We start from the raw sequence: 22784 nt of genomic DNA, 5'->3' as shown, positions 1-22784 counted from the left end.
CTGTGGTTATCTTCTTGGTATCCTATGTGTTATCCCTCCCTCCTTCTGCAAATAAATATTTGTCAAATATGGAATATGCCCTTGGAACAAAGACTTCAAGCCCTTCTTTGTACTACAATATCATCACTTAACACACTTTTTGTAGGCACTTGAAAATAGCCTGGTTAAGTTTTCCAGACTTATCTGTTATTAACCATTGCTCAACTTAATCCATATACCCTGCACTTAGATAATTCTAAGTGCTTCAGAGAGAAAATTCATATTTGGATATACGTACACAGTCCATATGTATCAGATATCATAAAAATTCTTCCTGTATATCTTTTTGCACACCAAGGTATGAGCCAGGCTATGCCATGCATGTGTGTTCACATTCTTGCTTTCCTGTTTTTCTGGTTATGGCATGGTTGATCTTACAATGATGGAAAATTATGTATGTTTTACTTTGTTTCCTTTAAGGAAGATTTCTCAGCATTCTTTTGAACATACTTCCATTTTCTTTTACTTTTTTAAAAATAGAAAATGACATAAAGATGGGTTCATTCTCTTAAGATAGCTTAGGTTGACCTATTAACCAGAAAAGAACTATAATAGCTTCCATTCACTGAGCCTTTTTTTTAAAAAAAAAAAAATAAAGATTGATTTATTTTATTGAAAAGTCAGATTTACAGAGAGAAGGAAACAGAAAGATCTCCGGTCTACTGGTTCACTCCCCAGTTGGCAATAGCAGCTTGAGCTGGGCTGATCCAAACCCAACCGTGAACTTCCACCAGGTCTCCCATGTAGGTGCAGGGTCCCAAGGCTTTGGATCATTATGTGCTGCTTTCCCAGGCCACAAGCAGGAAGCTAAATGGGAAATGGAGCAGCCGGGATATGAACTGGCACTCATATAGGATCCCGGCTCTTGAAAGGTGACGGCTTTGGCCCCTAGGCTACCACACCAGGGCCCTGAGCTTTATTACATGCTGCAGTCTGTGCTTATTAAATCACAGACTGTGTTTCAGATCCTGGCCTCTACATGAGCTACAGGTATGACCTTGGACACGTTTATTTTCTTTTTCTCCTTTGTAAATTGATTTAATAATAGTGCCTGTTGGAAATGTTAAAGGATTAAACACGATCATTGTTATGTACACAACAAAATACTAGCAAATGTTAAGATGATGATAAATGCTAGCTGCTTTTGCCACCATCATTCTTCTGTGTTGTGCTGTGCATTTATTTCCAATGACCAAAGTTAGATATTTAACTTGGTACAGTAGGCCAATGGTACACTTGGATCTAATACAGGTCTCAGAGACTCCAGAGTCCAAAGTCTCTACCACTACACCTTCAGAGTTCCTCACTGTTCATAGTTACACAGGGATAGTCGCATCTGGCATCTGATTTAACAGGAATACTATTACTTCAAACAGATCAGCTCAACAAATACTGGGTCAGACTGTACATAATATATCATGACATTTTTTACGTGAAACGTCAGTATAAACTAAAACATCATCCTTCTCTACAAGGAATATGTAGGCTGTAGTAAGGAGGGTAGAATGTTTTCCATATAGCGGTACTGCAGAACTTATTATGGTAAGATCACAGGCAGCACTTTATTCTAAATCATTAACTTCAGAAACATCTAGTTGCAAAAGTGAGCAGCTATACCTTAGATATTTCTGTAACAAAAATATTCATGACCTGGCACGGTGGCCTAGTGGCTAAAATCCTTATCTTGAATATGCCAGGATCCCATATGGGCATCAGTTATGATAATGATGGCCCCGCTTCCCATCCAGCTCCCTGCTTGTGGCCTGGGAAAGCAGTCAAAGATGGCCCAGTGCCTTGGAACCCTGCACCAATGTGCGAGACCTGGAGGAAGTTCCTGGTTCCAGGCTTTGGATCGGCTCAGCTCTGGCCGTTGCAGCCACTTGGGGAGTGAATCATCGAATAGAAGATCTTCCTCTCAGTCTTTCCTCCTCTGTATATCTGACTTTCCAGTAATGACAAAATAAATCTTTAAAAAAATTCATGATTACAATCATATTTCCAGTAAAGTTTCTGTGATTCATGTTCCCTTTCTAGCCCATCAGACCCATCATGAGATATGATAAACTTGACATTTTGGCCCATAATGTTTTAAATATCTTTTGTCTAAATAAAAAGTGAATGTAGAGATGCCCCATTTTTTTAAAGATTTTATTTGGAAGAGTTATGGAGAGAGGGGACTATGTAGAGCTTCCTTCCTCGGATTTCTTCCCACGATGACTGCAACAGTCACAGCTGGAACACGAGTTTCTTCCAAGTCTCCCACATGGATGCAACAGCTCAAGCTCTTAATCTACTTGGAGGTTTTTTGGTTACATACTAATCTAAAGATTGTTTTAGTATTTCTGTTTTTTAAAATTACACAAATTTTGATATGGATTGCATTGTCTCTAGATTACATAGGCTAGTATCACCATTTTAACAATATCCAATCTTAAACATGGGATGTACTTACTTCTTCAGGAAATTCCTTCTGCACTGTTTTATAGAGTGTATGGATCTCCAATCTTGATTAAATCTACTAATTTATTTTTGTGGCTAGATTTCATTGTTAGTATATAGAAATACTGTACACTTGCTGGTGCTGTGCCATACTGGATACAGCTGCTGTAACTCCGACGTTGCATGTGAGTGTTGGTTCAAGTCCTGGCTGTTTTATTTGCAATCTACCTCCCTGCTGATTGTCTGGGAGAGCAGCAGAAGATGATCCAAGTGCGTGGGCCCCTGCATCCAGGTGGGAGACCTGGCTTCTGCACCGTCTACCCCTAATCATTGCAGCCATTTAGGGAGTGAACCAGAAAATGACAGATGTCTCTCTCCATCTCTTCTTGTCACTCTGTAATTCTGACTTTCAAATTAATAAGTATTACTAGAAAAAAATACTGTGCATCTTTATGCATGGATTTTGTAGCTTGAAGCTTTGCTGATTTTATTTCTTTTATTAGATTTTTGATGGAGTCTTTTAGGATTTTATGTATAAAAGGTAATGTCATCTATAAATAGCATCTCACTTCTTCCTTTCCTATTTAGATGTTTTATATATTTCCTTATCTGCTTGCTTTTGCCTATTGTTCCGGCGGGGACTTCTAGTACTATGCTAAAAAGAAGTGCTGGTCCAGAGTGATAGCCTGGGGGCTAAATCTTCACCTTTCATGAGCCGGGATCCCTTCTTGGTGCTGCTTTGTATCTTGGATGCTTCACTTCCCATCCAGCTCCGTACTTGAGCCCTGGGTTACTCAGTAGATAATGGCCCAAAGCCTTGGGACCCTGAACCCCTGCGGGAAACCCCGAGGAAGCTCCTGGCTCCTGATTTCAGATGGGCTCAGCTCTGGCCATTGCAGCCACTTGGGGAGGGAACCAGCAGGTTGAAGATCTTTTTCTCTGTCTCCCCCTTCTGTATATCTGCCTTTCTGATAAAAATAAATATATCTTTAAAAAACTTTAAATAGCAGAATGAGAGAAAATATCCTTTTGGTGTTCCTAATCTTAAAGGAATTGCCTTCAGCTTATCATCAAATAATGTTAGCTGTGGGCTCATTATATATGGGCTTTATTGTTTTGAGGCGTGTTCTTTTTTTTTTTTTAATTTCGTTTTATGACACAGTTTCATGGGCTCTGGATTTCCCCCAAACCCTCCCCAAGTCCTCCCCCCATGTTGGATTCCTCCACATTGTTGCAGTAGTGAGTTCATAACCAGTCATGATTCCTTCATTGCAAGCATGTACCATGCAGAGAGTTCAGCCTCTTATTGTCCAGATAAATTCAACAGTTTCCTTGGGAGACCATCCCTGGTCTGAAAGTAGAGCTGGCAGAATATCATCCCAATCAATTGAAAGCCCCAGCACAACATCAACAACAATTTACAACATTATGGAGTTAATTGACATGGCATTGAGTGACCAATATGTTAGAAAATGCAAATTCTTAACCACATCCTGTGACGACTACATTGACATTTCAGTTTTAGTTTATATACCTTAAAATGGCTGTAGGGTACTATTCAGCTGTCTTGTGTCTATTTTCATTTTTATATTTAGCAGTTTATAGTATTGAAGCATGTTTTTTACTGAACTTGGTGAATTTTAGGATAGTCCAAACAAACTTATAACTCTAATAAGGCATATGTTAACAATTGAGATGCAGAATAGTTTTAGGAGGGGAGTGCAGAGAAATTTTCACTACCTTAGTGAGGAGTAACTAATCTTTGTGTTCTACCTAGTAAGGTATATGTGAACCCAAGCTAACTTTTTCCTTTCTGTCCTAGGCTTTCCTTATTGGCCTCTATCTACCTAATATAATTTTTTTGGGGGGGGTGCCCTCTGGAGTGACCCTGATGGTCATTGCAAGACAGGATATGGATCCAATGTTGGAACTGAGTAAGAACCAGAGAAAGCTCCTACCCTGAGTACCAAAGGAAGTTTACTCTTCTTCTGTTTCTGAGGACCACTCACGGCTCCTGGCTGTTGTTCTGATGACATTAGATCCTGTGAGGAAGGATCTGGACTTCTTCCATCCCATGTGGGAGATCCGAAAGGGAGTGGATGACCTCAGAGTTCTTAGCCTAAGAGGGCACTCTGATTCCCAGTGATCTCCTTGGCAGTTGGGATATAATCCTTGATGCCTGTAGTGCTAGTCCTAGGTGAGGGAGGAATGTTCTTTCTATACATGATCTGTGAGAGCTTTTGATTTTTTTTTAGTCATGGAAGGATGGGGGTTTTTAAATACTTTTTTGCATCTGTTCAGATCATACAGTTTTTGTTCTTCATTCTATTAATGTCATGTTGTCATGTTTATTGATTTATTGAACCACACTAGCCACCAAGGGATAAATTCCATCTGATCATTGAACCTTTAATTTTGAAATATTTATTTATTTTTATTGAAAAGGCAGATGTACAGAGAGGAGCAGAGACAGTGAGAAAGATCTTCCATCTGTCGATTCATTCCCCAGGTGACCGCAATGGCCAGAGCTTCGCTGATCCAAAACCAGGAACCAGAAACTTCTTTTCAGGTCTCCCACATGGGTACAACGTCCCAAGGCTTTGGGCCATCCTCAACTACGTTCCCAGGACACAAGCAAGGAGCTGGATGGGAAGTGGAGCTGCTGGGATTAGAACCGGTGTCCATATGGGATCCCGATGCATTCAAGGCGAGGACTTTAACCATTTCACTATCACGCCGGGCCCAGTGAATGAGCCTTTTAACGTGCCACTGAATTTAGTTTAATATTTTATTGATGATACTTACTATGTTCATCGAGGATATTCACCTGCCATTTTCTTTTCTTGTGTCTTTGTCTAGATTTGATGTCAGAAAGATGTTTTTAAAGCCAATTCTCTCCACTTCAGTTTTTTAGATGAATTTGAAAAAGGTTGATATTACTTCTCTAGGTGTTTGATAGCATTCAGAATGAATCTATCAGATCAGATCTTAGGCTTTTCTTTTATGGAAGACTTTATTACTGATTCAGTCCTCTCATTCATAACTGACCTAATTTGAATATTTTTAATATTTTTAACAAATTATTGAATGCAACTCTAATAATATAAAATTAACCATTTTAAAGTAAACAATTCAATGGATATTTATTGCATTGAAAATTTTGTACACCTACTACCTTTAGGGATAATGCATTTTGGTCATGGAAATTTTATTTTCCTTTTTATAATCATGCAACAGGCTTATGAATTTTGTTATTTCCTTACAATGCTCATTTTTGACTTTAGTTAACTTTTCCTATTGCAGTTTTATTTTCCTGTGTCATTACTTTTTGATTTTTAAATTTTCATTCTTCTATTAGCTTTTTTAGATAGAAAATCAGATAATTGGTTTTCGTGTTTGTTTTCTAGTGTTAATGTTGCTTTAATTTTATTCCACAAAGGATTTGTATGTAGTGTAGTATAGGCTATTTAACATATTGAAAATATTTTTTGTATGATTTATGGGTTAGTAGAAGTGTGTTTCCAACTTCTTACATATTTGATGATCAGGGGCAGTAGGGCACTGTGGCATAATGAGTTAGCTCTCTCAAAACCAGCATCCCATGTGGGCACCAGTTTAAGCCTGATTGCTCTACTTTCTAGATCCCTGCTGATTCAGTTGGTGGGTGTAATATTCTATTAATAGTACTTAGTTCAAGTTGGTTTATTGTGTTTTTCAAAATATCTTTTTTTCTTTTTAGCTAAAATTTCTTTTGAGCTAACACAAAGGGTGAGGCTTCAGATGGTTCACACACATCCTAGAACTTATTGTTTATTATCAATTTCAGATACAGAAGACAGTTAAGAGTGTCAGACAAAACATGGAAAGGCTAGAGACGTTGTTCCAGGTCTCCAGGTGTCTTCTTTTATGGATCATATTTTGTAGGTCTAGGGAAATACATGAAGCTTCCAAGTGAGTTTATCAGGGTTACTGCACATTTGAGTTAGGAAGTAATACCAGTTATTCCCCAGAGAGTTTTCTAATTTATTTGTCATTCTCCAGAGACTTGTGCTTCATAAATCTATTGTGTTTATTTGCAAAATAGATAGTAAATAATATCCTTTTGGGGTATATCACAATAGCCTAGGAGCTAAATCCTCACCTTGCAACTGCCAGGATTCCATGTGGGTGCCGCTTCATGTTCTGGCTATTCCACTTCCCTTCCATCTCCCTGCTTGAAACTTGGGAAAGCAGTCAAGGATGGCCTTGGGACCCTGCATCCATGTGGGAGACCTGGAAGAAGCTCTTCACTCCTGGCTTTGGGTTGGCTCAGCTCCAGCCGTTGCAGCCACTTGGGGAGTGAACCAATAGATGGAAGATCTTTCTGTATCTCCTTCTCTGTGTGTATTTGCCCTTCCAATAAAAATAATAATAAAATGAATCTCTTAAAAAGAATATTCTTCTATGTGCATTACATGTAAAAAGCCTTTCTTTTTCATTATTTATAAAAACTATAGCTATCCTGTTGACAAAAGAGAATAGTCCAAACCTCGTGTTGTCTTTCTTCTGGGAACAGCTTCTCCAGTTGGAAATGAATTGTTCTTTTTGTCCATGTGTCAGTTACCAGGAAAGGAGTGTTTAGTATCTTCAAATATGAGTGTTGTGTATTTATCCTTTAATTACTTTGGATTCGTTTTCTTGGCTTCTTAGATTATGAAACTCTTATAGGTAGGTTTTCATTTAGGGTGATTGTGTCTTCTTGGCGAATTATCTCACAAAAATTTCTTTGAAGGTTCCTATGTGAATATTTTCTCATATTATTGGCATAGCATATTTCTTACTATTTATTTTAGTATATTTCTCTTTTATCCTTTATCTTGACATTACTTTGCATTTGAAGATACTTTGCATCTTTATATTTGAAATATGTCCCTTTATAAAATAGAAAATTACTGGCCCAACACTGGATTTTATGCCTTCAAATTATTTTTAGTGTTATTCTCAAAGGATTATGAAAAGTATCCTTAACTTATTATAGTTTGGCCTTGATGTAATACTGTTCTACAATACAAAATAAAGGATATTCAAACTTTAGGACAGTGTAATTCCACATACATCTGTTATCCTTTGTTGTCATATACTTCTACTTGTCATAAGCTCCACAGAATATTTGTTTTAAAAGCAATAGTGGCTTTTGAAGATATTTGATTGTTTTTATTTGAAGGGAAAATTACACAGAGAGATCTTCTGTCCGCTGGTTCACTCCCCACATGGCTGCAACGGCCAGAGGTGTACTGGTCTGAAGCTGGAAACCAAGGGCTTCTTCTGGATCTTCCACATGTGTACAGGGGCCTAAGGACTTGGCCATTCTCTGCTGCTTTTCCTGGCCATTAGCAGGGAGCTGGATTGGGAAGTGGAGCAGCCAGGACCCAAACCAGCACCCATATGGGATGCTGTTACCACAAGTAGTGGCTTAGCCTGCTATGCCATGGCACTGTACCCAGGTCAATAGTATTTTTAAAAATTAAACTTCTCAGGGTTAGCTCAGTGACTCAACAGGCTGATCTTCCACCTGTCAGTCCAGATAGGCACCAGTCCATGCCCTGGGTACTCTACTTCCCAACCCAGCTCCCTGCTTGTGGCCTGGAGAGGCAGCAGAGAATGGCTCAAGTCCTTGGACTCCTGCACCCAAGTAGGAGACCCCGAGGAAGCTCCTAACACCTGGCCTTGGGTCAGCTTAGGTCCCCCAGTAGTGGCTATTTAGGGAGTGAACCAGCAGATGGAAGAACTCTTTAAATATATATTTGTCCTTCTCTCTGTAAATCTGCCATTTACATAAAGTTAAATAAATTATTAGGAAAGTTAAACTTCTTAAAAGGTATAGACCATTATAGGAACCACATATAAAGATTCTGTGTACCTCCAGTAGTTATACTTATAAAATTATAGTACAGTATCTCAAGACATTTAATCTGATGTTGTTGAGATTTTCCCAGGTTTACTCATAAATTTGTGTGTATGTGTATGCAAGTATATAGTTCTGTACAATTTTGCTACATATGTATGTTTGTGAATCTAAATAGCACATACAATTTCCACCACCATAGATATTCCTTGTGTTGTCTTTTGATAATGACATTCACTGTGTTTCTTCCCCTTTGCCTGTATCTCAAACTGTAAATACTGAAAATGATTGGTTTGTTCTTCATTTCTATAATTTTGTCATTTCAAAAATAAATGGTCTTAACAGTATGCAGCCCATTTCCCGTAGCACAATTTCTTTGGCATACATGCACATTGTATTTAATTTAGCAATAGTTTGTTCCTAAGTAACAATAAGTAGCTTTGTTGCTAAGTAACAGTACATGGTTTGAAAATACCAGAGTTTTGTTTAATCATTTATCAACTTAAGGACATCTGGAGACTGGCACAGTGCTGCAGTAAGTAAAGCTGCTACTAATGGCAGCAGCAGCCCATTTAGACACTGGTTTCTACAAAGTTTTTACATCTTTGCCAATTGGTAGATTTTCAGTTTGTGAAGAAGCAAACCTTTATATCCTTGGTTTGTAAATAAAGCTGGCCAAGTTGATTACTTTTTGGCAAGGACCAAATCCTATAGCCTCATCCAACTCCTCCAGCTTGTCTTTGGCCTCAGTCTTGGCTAAGGCTTCGGCAACAGCAAGAAATGTAGATGGATCAACAGAATCCTTGATTTTTTCAGCAAGTGGAAAGTACTCAAAAAAAGAGTAATACCCCATTAATAGGTCACTGATGCAGCCATGGGAGAAACCAGTCTGCAGACAAGCCCATCTCTGGATTTTCTGTTTCTGTTCCATTGATTATTGTGATCATCCCTCCTCTAATTTCACATTCTGCTGATTATCATAACTATATGGTAAGCCTTAAAATCAAGTAGGGTAATTCCCTTTTCCTTTAATGTTTTTCAAGATTGTTGTGATCATTCTGGAGTTGTGCCTTCCCATATAAATTATGTAACTATATGTAAAAAGAGAGAGAGAGAGAACAAGAGAACAAGAATGATAGTGAAAGAACTCCCATCTGTTGGCTCACTCTTCAGACGCCCCCACAATAGTCAGGGATGTGACCTGCTGAAGCCAGGATCCAGGAACCCAATCCAGATCTCTTACTTCAGTGATAGAATCCCTGTTACCTGGTTCATGATCAGTGCATCTCAAGGTTTACATTTGCAGGAAGATGAAATCAATTACTGGAAGTAGACATCGAATCATGGCATTCCAGTATAACACATGGAAATCTTAACTGCAGTCATAACCAATGTCTCAAACACAAGGCTAAATACTCACTCCCATCTAAATGTTAGAATTTACTGGACTAATTTTTCCAAAACAAAAACTTCCTTGAATTTTTATAAGAGTTGAGTTAAACTTAAAAATCATTTTCAGGGCAATTGACAGTTTTACTGTGTTGAATTTTCAGTCTATAAACATATCTGCCATTTACTTAAGTCATCTTGGATTTTTTTTTTCATCAGGACTTTGTAATTTTTAAGAAAGTATTTATTTGAAAAGTCAAAGTTGAGAGAGAAAGAAAGATCTTGCTGGTTTACCCACCCTCACCCCCACCAAATGACCACAATGACCAGGACTGTTTAGGCTGAAGCCAGGAGCTTCCTCCAGGTCTTCCATGTGAATGACAGTTGCCCATTTGCTGCTGCTTTCCTGAGGCCATTAACAAGTCACTGGATTGAAAGTGAAAAAACTGGGACATGAATCACTGCCCATATGGGATACTGGTATTGCCAGTGCAACTTTAACCACATTGCCACAATACCAGCACCAGAGCTTTATTTATTTATTTTATTAATTACACTGCAGTATGTGACACAGTTTCATAGGCTCTGGGATTCCCCCAACCCCTCCCCATGCCCTCCCCCCATGGTGGATTCCTCCACCTTGTTGTAGTATTACAGATCAAATTAAGTCAAGATTCTTTCTTTGCAAACATATATCGGGCATAGAGTCCAGCATCTTATTGTCCAGATAAATTCAACAGTTTCTTGGGGAGACCATCTCTGGTCTATAGGTAGAGCTTGCAGAATATCATCCCGAATCAATTGAAAGCTCCAGCACAACATCAACAACAATTTACAACATTATGGAGTTAATTGACATGGTATTGAGTAATCAGTATGTTAAAACCATGCAAGTTCTTAACCACATCCTGTGACTACTTCATTGACATTTCATTTTTGTTTATACACCGAACCAGCTGCTATTCACCTTAAAGTGGCTGTAGGGTACTATTCAGCTGTCTCTATTTTCATTTTAGTATTTAGCAGTTTATAGTGTTGAAGCATAATTTTGTAGAGCTTTAATTTTTAGGAGATATTTTATTTCTTGGAGAAAGAAAGTTCTTCCATGCCCTGGTTCACTCCATACACACCTGCAATTGCCAGGATGCAAAAAAACCAAAACAAAAAAAACAATAACAACAACAAAGCCGGGCCAAAGCTGGAATCCAGGGTCTCAATCCAATTCTTCATTGGTTACAAGATCCCAACTAATGGAGTCCTCACTTGCTGTCTCATGAGATATATATAAATTAGCGAGAAGATGGATTTGACTGCAAAGCTGGGACTTGAATCCAGATACTCTAATATGAAACATGGTCCAACTGGTATCTTAGCTATGCTGAACTCCCGTTCAGTGATTGGTTTGAGTTTTTTTTAAAGTAATGTTTTAATACTATACCTAATTTCTGTTTTTCAAACTTCTCTTTAAATGATCTGTAGTTGTTGAAGAGAGAGTTCTGACATATTGGGTAATTAATTGCCAGCACTTCTTGCAAAGGTGATAGTATTGTTATTTTACAGTTTGCACATTGAGAACAAATATGTACTAAGTCAGTATATAGTAAAGTTGGGGTTCAAATCCCCGGGCTTTTGTAGAACAGTTTTCTCTATGCTGTGCCATGTTTATGTATTTTTAAAAAGATTGAAGGCACTTACATGGTCTGTTTTTTGAGAAACCGAATCATAATGACATCTGGACTGTAATAACTAAGCATTCCTTCTCACAAGTGTCACCTGACATATTCTGCCTTGGGAAACTTTTGTTTATTCTTCCGCTTCCTTGATGCTTACAAGAAGGATTTAAATTTAAAATGTTCACTAGGTACATATAATATCTGTTTATTCCTTCAATTAGTATCTGTGGAGTCAGATTCTATGTTGACAGAGATGAGCAGGATACATTATCTGCTTTAACTTGCTTGAGGTAGAGCAGAGAACACTGAGATGAGCAAATAATGGAAGTATCAGGTGTTACGGAGCAAAAATGAGTATAGGTGTGAAAAGACAAGTAGTGTGCCAGCGCTGACTCACACATCCTTACAAAAACCAGTTATTAAATTTTTATTTTTATCAGTAAAAGCCTGAAATTGTCTATAGTAAGAATGTTTACACCATGGGAATTTGCAGGTGCTAAAAATAAGGCTGGCTGACTGCTATTTTTTCCTCTTGTTAATTTTTTATTTTTTTGTCCTAACTCTTTTTAGGACATGTAGTTTACCGGCACACACTGTTGGTACAGGAGCAGAAAGATTAAGTTCATTTCTTTATTTCATGGTAGCATGAGCCCACTCTGTCATTGGTGTCATAAGTTGTCATTGGACTATCTGCTTCTGGTGACTCAGGCAGTAGTTTTTCACAAATACGGTAACTAATCTAACTTTCAAATACTGAGGACAAGACTAAGTCTAAATTCTCTGTGGGGTTTGTATTTTTTCCAGAGATTATAAAGCAGCTAACATCAATATCAACCTATACTTGGTCAATGAGCCTTGGCTCTTCTCATTGGCCTGGTGCTCCAGGATTGACTCGGTGACCACAGACGACATCCCACTTCTGAGTCAGCTTGATTCTCCTCACTTCTTCATGGTGAGCTGCTTGTCCAGTGAGTTCTTGCAAGCCTGGCATGGAAGCAGTTTGTGTCTCCTATCCCATTCTTGTGTTTTCAACCTGGTAGTCCTCTGGGGAGCTTCTTGAGAGCAGGGATTTCTATGAATGTTAGAGATGAGGCCCTCTCCATTCCTTCACCCAGATACTCCTGTGGATTTGGGGGAGACATGGGTATTATTTTAATTGACTGAACCTTTAAAATGTTCTCGACATGCAGTCTTTAACTCTCTAAATGAGCCACTATTATGCTACTCTTACCATGTGTGCAAACTGAAACTCCATGAAGTCTGATGATGCAGGGATTCAGATGTTGATTATTGCAGCCCCATTCAAATCCCATAATTCTTCCAGTCACTCTTGTTAACTACTAGTCATCTTAAAGCCTCACTTTAGTATTAAAATATCTGGTCAAGAACAGTCACCCAAATTCTGAACCTCTTTGCACATTAAACCTTTAGACAGAACCATGAGTGGGAAGAGGTCTCAGGTTCCCATTTCACATCTCCGCCCTCACTGACCTCTGATTCTGACCAGTGTCGGGAGCTGAGAAAGGTCAGGATTGCAGAACAAATACTCTATTACGGTTTTCTGTTGAAAATATAGAATCAAGTAACCCTTCTTTTTCTGGTGACTTGGGCAGCTTGATGGAGTTGATTCTGAGGGGAACTTGACATGCCAGGCCCCTCGGTTCAGGAATCCATCCTTTAAGATACATCTTCCTTTCACATACAACTCCCCTTCATGTGTATACATTTTTTTCTAAGTTAATAACAAAAGTAAGCTTGTGCATAGTTCAGTCATTTGAAAAATGGATAATTTGGAGGTGCAACATATTACTCCATAATTTTATCTTTCAGATAAGTCTCAAGTCCCTTTGGGAGGTACACATTTAATTAAATGATGCTATTATTTCTTCAAGCATTTATTATTTTAATCTTTGAATTCATGGCATTTAATGGAATTCAAACTTCAAAAAATGTGAAAGGATAAAAAATTCTATGCAAGACCTGGGTGGTTTTTCTGGGCCTCAATATATTATTCCTAGCCTGTCATGCCTCATTTTGTTGGCTTTTCCACGCAGTCCACAATGTGGAGTTTATGCAACTTAGATCTTGGTTTTACCATGTAACCTGTGTGAATGTGGAAATATCAGTTAACCTGCCTATGCCTCTGTTTCATTTTGTCTTTCCTAGGTTATGAGTAATAATAGTGTAGAAGTGTTTTTATCCAGTACAATTTGCCTGAGCATTGGTCTGTTAGTGGAAAAGTTGGGAGGGAGAAAGAAATAAGGCATCAGAGAAGAAATCATAAATTTATACTCTGCAACCTAGATTTTAATACTTAATGAAACCCATTTAAAGCTTAATATCTTAAACAAATATGCCTCATGTTCTATATGATGCCTAGGTGGTTCCTCTGGCCTGGTCTGCTTTGGCTGCACCAACGGTCTAGGATGGCTTCAGTCGTTCATCCAGAGTCAGCTGGCATGGCTTGAGTTTGACGTGGTTACACACCATTCAAGAGGCTAGTTGGAACATGTTTTGCAGCAGAAGGGGCAAAGCTTCCATACACACACACTTCATACATGCACACTTTTCAAATTTATCCCTCATGTTTGCTGATTTTATGTTTTGCAGACACCAAGGTACTATATGTTCATATGGCTTTTCATGGATATTATTTCTGCAGTTTCCATTGGTACCATAATTTATTTTATCTGGTAAGTAGATATTTGTAATTTTAAGTGGTTTTTCCCAAAATTAGAGTAACAAATGGGCTCTTACGGAATATTGAGAAAGAACAGTAGTGCTCCTCCCGTAATCCCGCACTGGAAGGTGGGGTTTATGATTGAAACCTCTTCTTCTCACGCTGCCTATAAATCCTTATGCCCCTTTTAACTTTCCAACACAAAATTGTATTTTTAGGAGAAGACTTTCATAAAAATTTATTCAAATCTGTTTCTATGGGTTCACTGTGATCTGTTAATGTGAAAAGGGCAGGACCTGAAGTTTGTCCCATACATGTGGTTCCATCCTTGTATCATGAACTGGTGAAGGTACTATACAAAGAGCAAGTATAGAAACCAGGGGTTTGGTCCCTGCTTTGCCCCTTACTTGCTGAGCGACCCTCGGAAAGTCATTGCCACTTTCCAAACCATAGTCTTTTTACCTGTCTAAGAAGGTGACATTTGAGAATCCTTACAGAACAAATACTATGGGGTTTCAAGTTTCAAGGTAGGAGAGGGAGGGAGCGTCCTAGGAAAAGAATGGCCAGTGAAAGCATGCGTGTTGAGGCTCCATCATTTTCAGGCTTGTGACTTTTAAACAGGAGAAGCAAAGGTCCTCTCCTCAAGTGAAAACCTGACTGGGTAGTGCTTCCTTTCTGGCTTCTTCTTTGAGTTATTGCCTTTTGTAGAAGAAGTTTGTGAATTCATAGATGGTCTGCTTCTTTGCAGGCAAAGAGATATGAAAGAAGAAAAATTGCTTGAAAAAGCTAGAACTCAAACAGGTAATTTAAAGTATGACCTGCTGCTATCTATCCATCCCTACTCATGTGCTTCTAGGAGTCAGGGTGGTGCCTGCATGTCATGTCTGGGATGAGCTGAGAATGTCTGGGAAGTTGGGGAGGATGAAGACCAGGGATGTACAGATGTACATGTTATACAGTTAGGCTTCCAATGGTTATGTCTACCAAACATGTACAGACTGATGTTCTTACCATCAGTTGTAACAGTAGGGATGCTTTCTGAGAAATGCATCATTAGGTAATTTTTCTTGTTGTGTGAACATCATAGAGTATACTTATACAAAGCAAGGTGATACAGTCTACATATCTGTGGTCTGTGTGTGTATATGTAGAGTATAACCTATTGCTCTTATGGACATAATGCAATCAAGACTGTGAGTGTTAGCATGCCATATCCAAATTCCTGGTTTAAAGTCTTGCTTGCTTTGCTTCTGATCTAGTTAATGTACCTCCTGAGAAGGTAATAGATAATGGTTCAAGTACCTGAATTACTACCACTCAAATGGGAGAACTAGATGGAATGCGGCTCCTGGTTTTTACCTGGTGCAGCCCTGACTGCTGTGGGCACTTGAGGAATGAATCAGTAGATGGACCATCTACTTGCTATCTCCCTCTGTGTGTGTGTCTCTCTCGCCCTCTATTTCCCACACTTAGTCCTCTCTGTCTCCCTACCCATTTTTCTGCCCTTCAGAAGAAATTATTAAATACAAGATTATAAGTTACTGCTAGTCTAACATATCACACTGCTTTCCAGTAAATTTATTTTTACAATTTTCTTTATTATTTTATGATACAGTTCCGTAGGCCCTGGAATTTCCCTTGCCCCCTCCACAAGTCCCCTAACTTTCCTGCCATTGATTTCCCCTATATTATTACAATAGTATAGTCCTTCATAAACAGTCACATGTCCATCATTCTGCTGCTTAAATGTGACCTAGCAGCTAAAGTCCTCGCCTTAAACGCTTATGAATACCTTTCTCATATGCAGGTTTCATTTCCTTTGGATATACTCCCAGAAGTGGGAATGCTGGGTCATAAGACAGGTCAATTTTCAGTTCTCTTATCACTCTCCATACTGAATTCCACAGTGGTTGTACTAGCCTACACTCCCATCTTTCTTCTCACATCCACACCAGTAGGTGGTGTTAGTGGACTTCTGAATGTAGGTCAGTCTCACTGGAGTTAGATGGATCCACAATGTGGTTTTCAATTGTATCTCTGAGACTAGGGAGCCTGAGCACGTTTCCATATGTCTATTAGCCACTTGAATTTGTTCTTTTGAAAAATGTTCATTTCCTTTGTCCATTTCTTCACAGGGTTGTTTGTTTTGCTGTCACTGGGTTTCTGAAGCTCTTTGTAAATCCTGGATATTATTCCCTTATCGATTGTGTAGTGTTTTCCTCTAATAGTTTGATGATTTCTAGGTGCAGCTTTAGGTCCTTGATCCATTGAGAGCTGATTTTTGTATAATGTGACAGGTGGGGGTCTTGCTTCTTAATTCTGCAAGCTGCTACCCAATTGTCCCAACAGCATTTGTTTAATAGACCAGGCTTTTCCCCTGGATGTTTTCAGTTTTCTTGTCAAAGATTGGTTGGCTATACATGTGTGGGTTCCCTTCTGGGGTTTCTATTCTGTTCCATTGATCTTCTCTGTTACTGTAACAGTACTAGACTGTCTTGATGACCACTGCTCTGTACTTTGTCTTGAAGTCTGAAATTATGATTTCTCCAGCTTGAGTTTTACTCTTCAGGATAACTTTAGCTATCCAGATGAACTTTAGTGTCTTCTTTTCTATTCTGAGAATGTTGTTAGGATTTTGGTTGGGATCATGTTGAATCTGTGTATTAATTTTGATAATATGGACATTTTGATGATGTTGATCCTGATGATCCAGGAACATGGTGAGTTCTCCATCTTGTATTGTCTTCTTCTTCTTTTTTTTTTTGATGTTTTATAATTTTTATCATAGAGGTCTTCCACATCTTTGGTTAGATTAATTCCACGGTATTTAAGATTTCCCCCCACTATTTTAAAGGGGAATGCACTTAGAATTTCTTTCTCCACCATGAGATTATGTGTGTATATTAGTGTCATTGATATGTGTTCATTGCTTTGCATCCTGCTACTCTGCCTAATTCTCATGCATTTGAGTAGTCTCTTGACTGAGTCTTTTGGCTTTGCTTTGCAAAAAAAAATCATGTCATCTGCAAACAGGGATAACTTTAATTCCTCATTTCCAATTTGGATTCGTTTTTTTTTTTTTTTCTTGTTGAATAGTGCTGGCAAGAACTTCCAGTACTGTATTGAATAGCAGTGGTGAAAGTGGTCGTCCTTGTCTAGTTTCAGATCTTAGTGGAAAAGCTTCCAGTTTTTCCCCATTTAGTATAATGCTGGAATTGGATTTTTTATAAATTATAAATTGTTTTGATTATATAGTAGAATGTTCCTGGTATGTCTGTCTTGCTTGGAGTTTTTACATGAAGTGGTGTTGGATTTTATCAAATGTTTTCTCTGCATCTATTGTGATGATCATGTAGTTTTAATTTTTCAGTTTGTTGACATGATGAATCACATTTTTTGAAATGCAAATGTTAAACCATCACTGCACACCAGGGATGAATCCCACCTGGGCTGGATGAATGATTCGCCTGATGTACTATTGGATTCTGTTGGCTAATATTTTGTTGAGGATTTTTGTGTCTGTGTTCATCAGGGATGTTGGTCTGTGTTTCTCTTTTTCTGTTGTGTGTCTATCTGGCTTTGGTGTTAAGGTGACATCGGCTTCATAGAAAGAGTTTGAGAAGATTACCTCCCTTTCTGTTTGGAATAGCTTATGAGAATTGGAATAAGTTGTTCCTGAACATTTGGTAGAATTCTGCAGTGAACACCTGGTTCAGGGCTTTTTTTGTTGGGAGGGATTTAATTACTGATTTAATCTCAGTCCCTGTTATAGGTCTATTTAGATTATTAATTGCTTCATAATTCAATTTTGGTACATTTTATGTGTCCAAAAATCCATCCATTTCTTCTAGGTCTTCTGATTTGTTGGCATGTAGTTGCTTGTAGTCGTTCCTAGTAATTCTATGTATTCTGAGGTATCTGTTGTTATATTTTCTTTTTCATCTCATGCTATTTATTCATACTTCTTCCCCCTTTTCTTGGTTACTTGGGCTAGTGGAAAATCTGTCTTGCTGATTTTCTTCAAGAATCAGCTCTTTGAATCATTGGCCTTATGTTTTGTACTTTTGGTTTCTATTTGGTTTATTTCCTTACTTATTTTGGTTATTTTTTCCTGCTAATCTTGGGATTACTTTGATGCTGTTTTTCTAGCTCCTCCAGCAATAAGGTTAGCTCATTTACTTGGTGGTTTTCTAATTTCTAACATAAGCATTGATGGAAAGGAACTTTACTCTTAACACTGCTTTGGTCGTGTCCCATAGGTTTTGATATATTGTGTTGATGCCTTCATTCATTTCAAGAATTTTTTTATTTCCCCTTTGATTTCCTCTCTAACTCATGCACATTTAATAGCATACTATTCAGTCTCCATGTATTTGCATGACTCTAGAATATTTTGATGTGTTGGTCTCCAGTTTCACTCCATCATGGTCTGAAAAGATGCATGGTATAATTTTGACTTTTTTTAATTTGCTGAGGTCTATTTTATGGCCTATAACATGTTCAATCCTGGAGAAAGTTCCATGTGCTGATGAAAAAAAAGTATATTTTCTGTAGGATGAAAGGTTTTGTAGATACAAGTTAAGTCCGTTTGCTCTAGTTGGGTGAGCTCTGTTGTTTCCTTGTTGAGTTTCTGTCTTGACGATCTGTCCATTGATGTTAATGGCATTTTGAGGTTCCTCACTATTATTGTATTGGAGTCTGTTTCTTCCCTTAAATCCATTAGTATTTGTCTCACATGGCTAGATGCCCTGGCATTTGGTGCATATACTTTTATTATGGAGATCCCTTGTTGCTGGATGGATCCTTTGATCATTATGTGGTGTCCCTCATCTCTTTTAATGTTTTTCATGTCAAATTCTGTATTATCTGACATAAGAATGGCTACGCCAGCTCTTTTTCTCTTTCCATTAACCTGGGATATCTTTTTCTATCCTTCCAGTTTCAGTTTCCACTTATCTTTGCTGGTGAGATGTGTGTCCTCTAGGCAACAGCTAGATGGGTTTTGTTTTTTGATCAAGTCTGCTAATATGACATTTGATTGATGCATTTAAGCCATTTACATTCAAGGGTAATATGGATAGATGTAATCTGGAACTCTCATTTTAGTATTGATTTTCCCGTTGTTTGATTTAGTCTGTTGTCATTTGTTGGGATATTCTCCACATTTACCTTTGGTTTTGGTAGGTATTATTTTTTTTTTGTCCTGAGAACATCTCTAACTATTTGTAGGGCAGGTCTGGAAGAGGTGTATTATTTGAGCTTTTCTTTGCTGTGGAAGAATTTTATTTCATTTTCAAAGACAAAGGAAAGTTTCGCTGGGTACATTATTCTGGGCTGACAATTTTTTCCTTTTAGTATCTGGAATATGTCATTCATTCTTTTCTGGCCAGTGGAGTTTTCTCTGAGAGGTCAGCTGTGAGTTGATTAGGGCCTCTATATGTCAATTTATTTTTGTCTCATGCACATTTAAAGATCTTTTTATTATGTTCAGCTGAAGAAAGCTTCATTAACATGTGTTGTGGTGAACATTGCCTTTGGTTAACTCTTTTGGGAGTTTTATATGCCTCCTGTGTGTCATTTCCCAATTTTTTTCTCCATGTTAGGGAAAATTTATTGTTATTATTATTTCATTGACTGCAGCTTTAAACCTGGATTCTCTTTCTGCACTTTCTGGAACTCCCATAACTCTTATATTTGAACTTTTAATAGTGTCTCAATTCTTAAATATTTTTTTAAGCTTGACCCAGCTCCCTTCTAGCTTTTTCTTTCACCATTGTGGCAAAAAAAATATCTTCCAATTCTGAGGTTCTTTCTTCTGCTTCATTCAGACTATTAGTGAGCTTTCCACTGCATTTTAAATTTGCTCCATTGTGTCCTTAATGTCTAATAATTTGGCTTGATTTTTGTTTCAGTATTGCTATTTTCTATGTGACATATTCCTTAAATTCCTTGAACTCCTATATGTGTTCCTCTTTATTGATAAGAAGCTGTATAACAAGTTTTTATACAAGTTTTTCAAAGTCTTTATCCCCCATTTTCTTGAAGTATTCCTCAGTTACCTGAGATTGGCAGACTTTTACTCCTTTGTGGTGGAGTCTTCACTAATATTCATTGTGCCTCTGTCTCTTTGTTTTATTTTTGGTCATCGCATTTCTGGTTAGCAGATTCCTCCTCTTATGGCTGGTTTCTAAGCTGTATCACTCACAGGTCTACAGGTAAATTTTACTGATTGATTTTGGAACCTGGTTCTTCATTTGTAGTCAGTTGTGCCACTCCCTTCAGTGAGTTTCAGGCCTAGGTTCTTGTGCTAGGTTTCCACCATGGTCTCCCTCCATTGCCCAAACTTCTGTCTCACCACGCTCCACCTTCTGTGGTCCTATGTTGGGGCCCACCATTGCCTGTACAACCTTTCTCCTCCTTCCAGTTCAAGCAGTTGCCTAGGATTAGGAAGACAACAACTGTGCTAAATGACTGGATTATAGGTGGTGCTGATCTTGTCAGAACCTCCTGGCTGTTAGGTCTGAGGGCATTTCAGACCTATTTTGGGTGGAACCAAGTAGGATGCCATGTCAGTATTGTTTTCCGTGTATAAGTTCACTCACAGCTTAGTGCATGTGTAGCCCATTGTTGTCCATCCAGTCCTGCAGTCTTTGCCTCACTACCCAAAATGGTACCTGATGTGGCTTTGGTGAGGGTCTGAGCTGTGAAATCCACACTGTTTTTATACCACCCACTTGGGGTCTGCTGCTCTCTGTTTGTGGTTAAATCAACCAAATCAACAGCATGGGGAATTCTTTGCCTGTGTTCATCTCCTGAGCCCCCACTGAACTCCTCTTCCCATCTGGCTGCCGATGGAACTCTGAGTGCTGGTCGAGCTTAGATCACTGCTCACTGACAGCTGTTGGGTTATCTGGTCACTGCAACACTGCTCTGTTATTTCTGCTGCTTCCCTGTGTCCACAGGTCTCCATGTACCTCTCTGCCATTGGCCTGTCCTCTCCTATTTCCTGGAATGTGCTCTCTTTGCTTCACCCTGGCTGATGATTCTCCATCAGCTTAAACCTGTCTGCACCCTATACTGCCATCTTGCCTCTCCAAACTTGTCTTTTTTATATAATAAAAATAATGCACTCCAAATAATGGTGGAAAGTATAAGGGAAAATATTTGGCCTAGAACTGAAACCATTGGTTGAAATGCTTGTGTATCATATTGAAGTATCTGAGATAGAGATCTGATTTCACTGCCGATTCTACCACAGCAAATGTGCATGGTGAGAGAAAGCAGATGTTGACTAGTAACTAGATACCAACCACCCAGGTAGGATACTGCATTGTGCTCCTAGCTCCAGGTTCAGAGTGGCACAGCTCTGGCCATTATGGGCATTTGGAGACAAAAATCGTTTATTCACTTAACACTTCTGAGGGTTGTCTACAGTGACAAGCAAGACAGTCTGTCCTTAGAAAGTCTTCTCATTCTGTTTTCTGTTGAAATTTATTTGTAACCAACAAATAGTTGTGAAATATATAAATTTCAAGAAATATCAAAACTTGCTGTTTGAGGTTTTGCATGGTAAGCCATAGCCCAAGCCCCAGGCTTAATTGATAGGTCTTAATAATGTTTGCACAAAAACTGAGGATAGAGGGGCGAGCTTGAAGGAGAGAACCTATCATGGCGAATGAAAAGGTGACTTGGATTTCAGGCATGATTGGCCGATAGTGATGCTTAAGGACTTTGTGTTTGTTTTTTGTCCCACAGACAGCGTGAACCGTGCAGAGAGAGAAGTTGAAGTCTGAGGAGCTTCACACTGATCGGCAGAGCCTCTTTGCTGAAGCCCTGAGGCTCCCTCAGCCTCTACCCAGCTTTAACCAAGGACACACATCAACATCTAGACATTTGTCATTGTCCGTTAACACCCAGGAAGAAACTGATGCCTGTCAAAAGCACTGTCACTCCACCAGTGCCTGCCAAGTCCAATGTTAAGTCATTGATGCCTAGCCAGGTCTCTGAACTCAGCCAGGCATCCACTTGGGAGATCACCTGTAGTACCACCCTCCAGGGTACACTGTACCCTGTAGAGGCTCCCATGACAGAAATCTTGCAGTGAATCCTCTGTAATACTGTATCCTGTTAACTTATCTTCCCCCCTCCCCAAAGGATATTTTCAGATAAATTAGTCACATCTCTTCCCCTTCCTCCTCTTTCAGTTTCCAGGTAGAAGGTGATCAAAACAAGCATACAGAAGAGCCATTGAGGCTTTCAGGAGAACCTCTGACTTTTCTGTAAAAAAATGTGTTTTAAAAAGATAGATAAGATAAATATAGTTACATGTAGTCTTGGATCTGGAATAGGTTGCTCTGTGGGTACAAAGATTTGTTTGATCCTAACACTTCCATGGTGTCTCCTGCTGAAAGAGTGACTGGACTACATCAGTATATCAATAAAGACAACCTCTTGGGAATTTGAAGGTAAATGGTGGTGTTTTAAGCGCCTGCCGTGACCACTTGGGATGGGTACAATAGTGATGCTGTCATGTATCAGGAAATGAGGTATCAGGGCAGAAGTCAGGAGCAAAGATTTTATTCCACACACAAACTTTCTGTGAAGTGGAATGCTTCCTAACACCTTGTGGTTTGCTGATTCCCTAGTGGACACAGTGCCATGCCTCTCAGTGGTCCTTGGC

General features: G+C 38.7%; 1 protein-coding gene across 1 annotated transcript in view; it reads left to right on the top strand.

Moving 5' to 3' along the window:
- The window catches only part of GDPD4 (glycerophosphodiester phosphodiesterase domain containing 4), a 62110-nt gene extending 39553 nt beyond the window's left edge, over positions 1-22557 (top strand). The window contains exons 13-16 of the mRNA XM_040964042.1: positions 12229-12376; positions 14035-14117; positions 14853-14905; positions 21860-22557. Of these exons, the coding sequence (XP_040819976.1) occupies positions 12229-12376; positions 14035-14117; positions 14853-14905; positions 21860-21897 (322 nt within the window). The 3' untranslated portion in view covers positions 21898-22557. The remainder of the gene's footprint in view (positions 1-12228; positions 12377-14034; positions 14118-14852; positions 14906-21859) is intronic.
- Positions 22558-22784: the final 227 nt, after the last annotated feature.

This window comes from Ochotona curzoniae, unplaced genomic scaffold (genome assembly GCF_017591425.1).
Source record: "Ochotona curzoniae isolate NIBS_2020 unplaced genomic scaffold, NIBS_Ocur_1.0 scaffold_3223, whole genome shotgun sequence".
Classification (NCBI taxonomy): domain Eukaryota; kingdom Metazoa; phylum Chordata; class Mammalia; order Lagomorpha; family Ochotonidae; genus Ochotona; species Ochotona curzoniae.
Note: the sequence above shows the minus strand (reverse complement) of the source record. Positions and strands in the feature narration are given on the sequence as shown.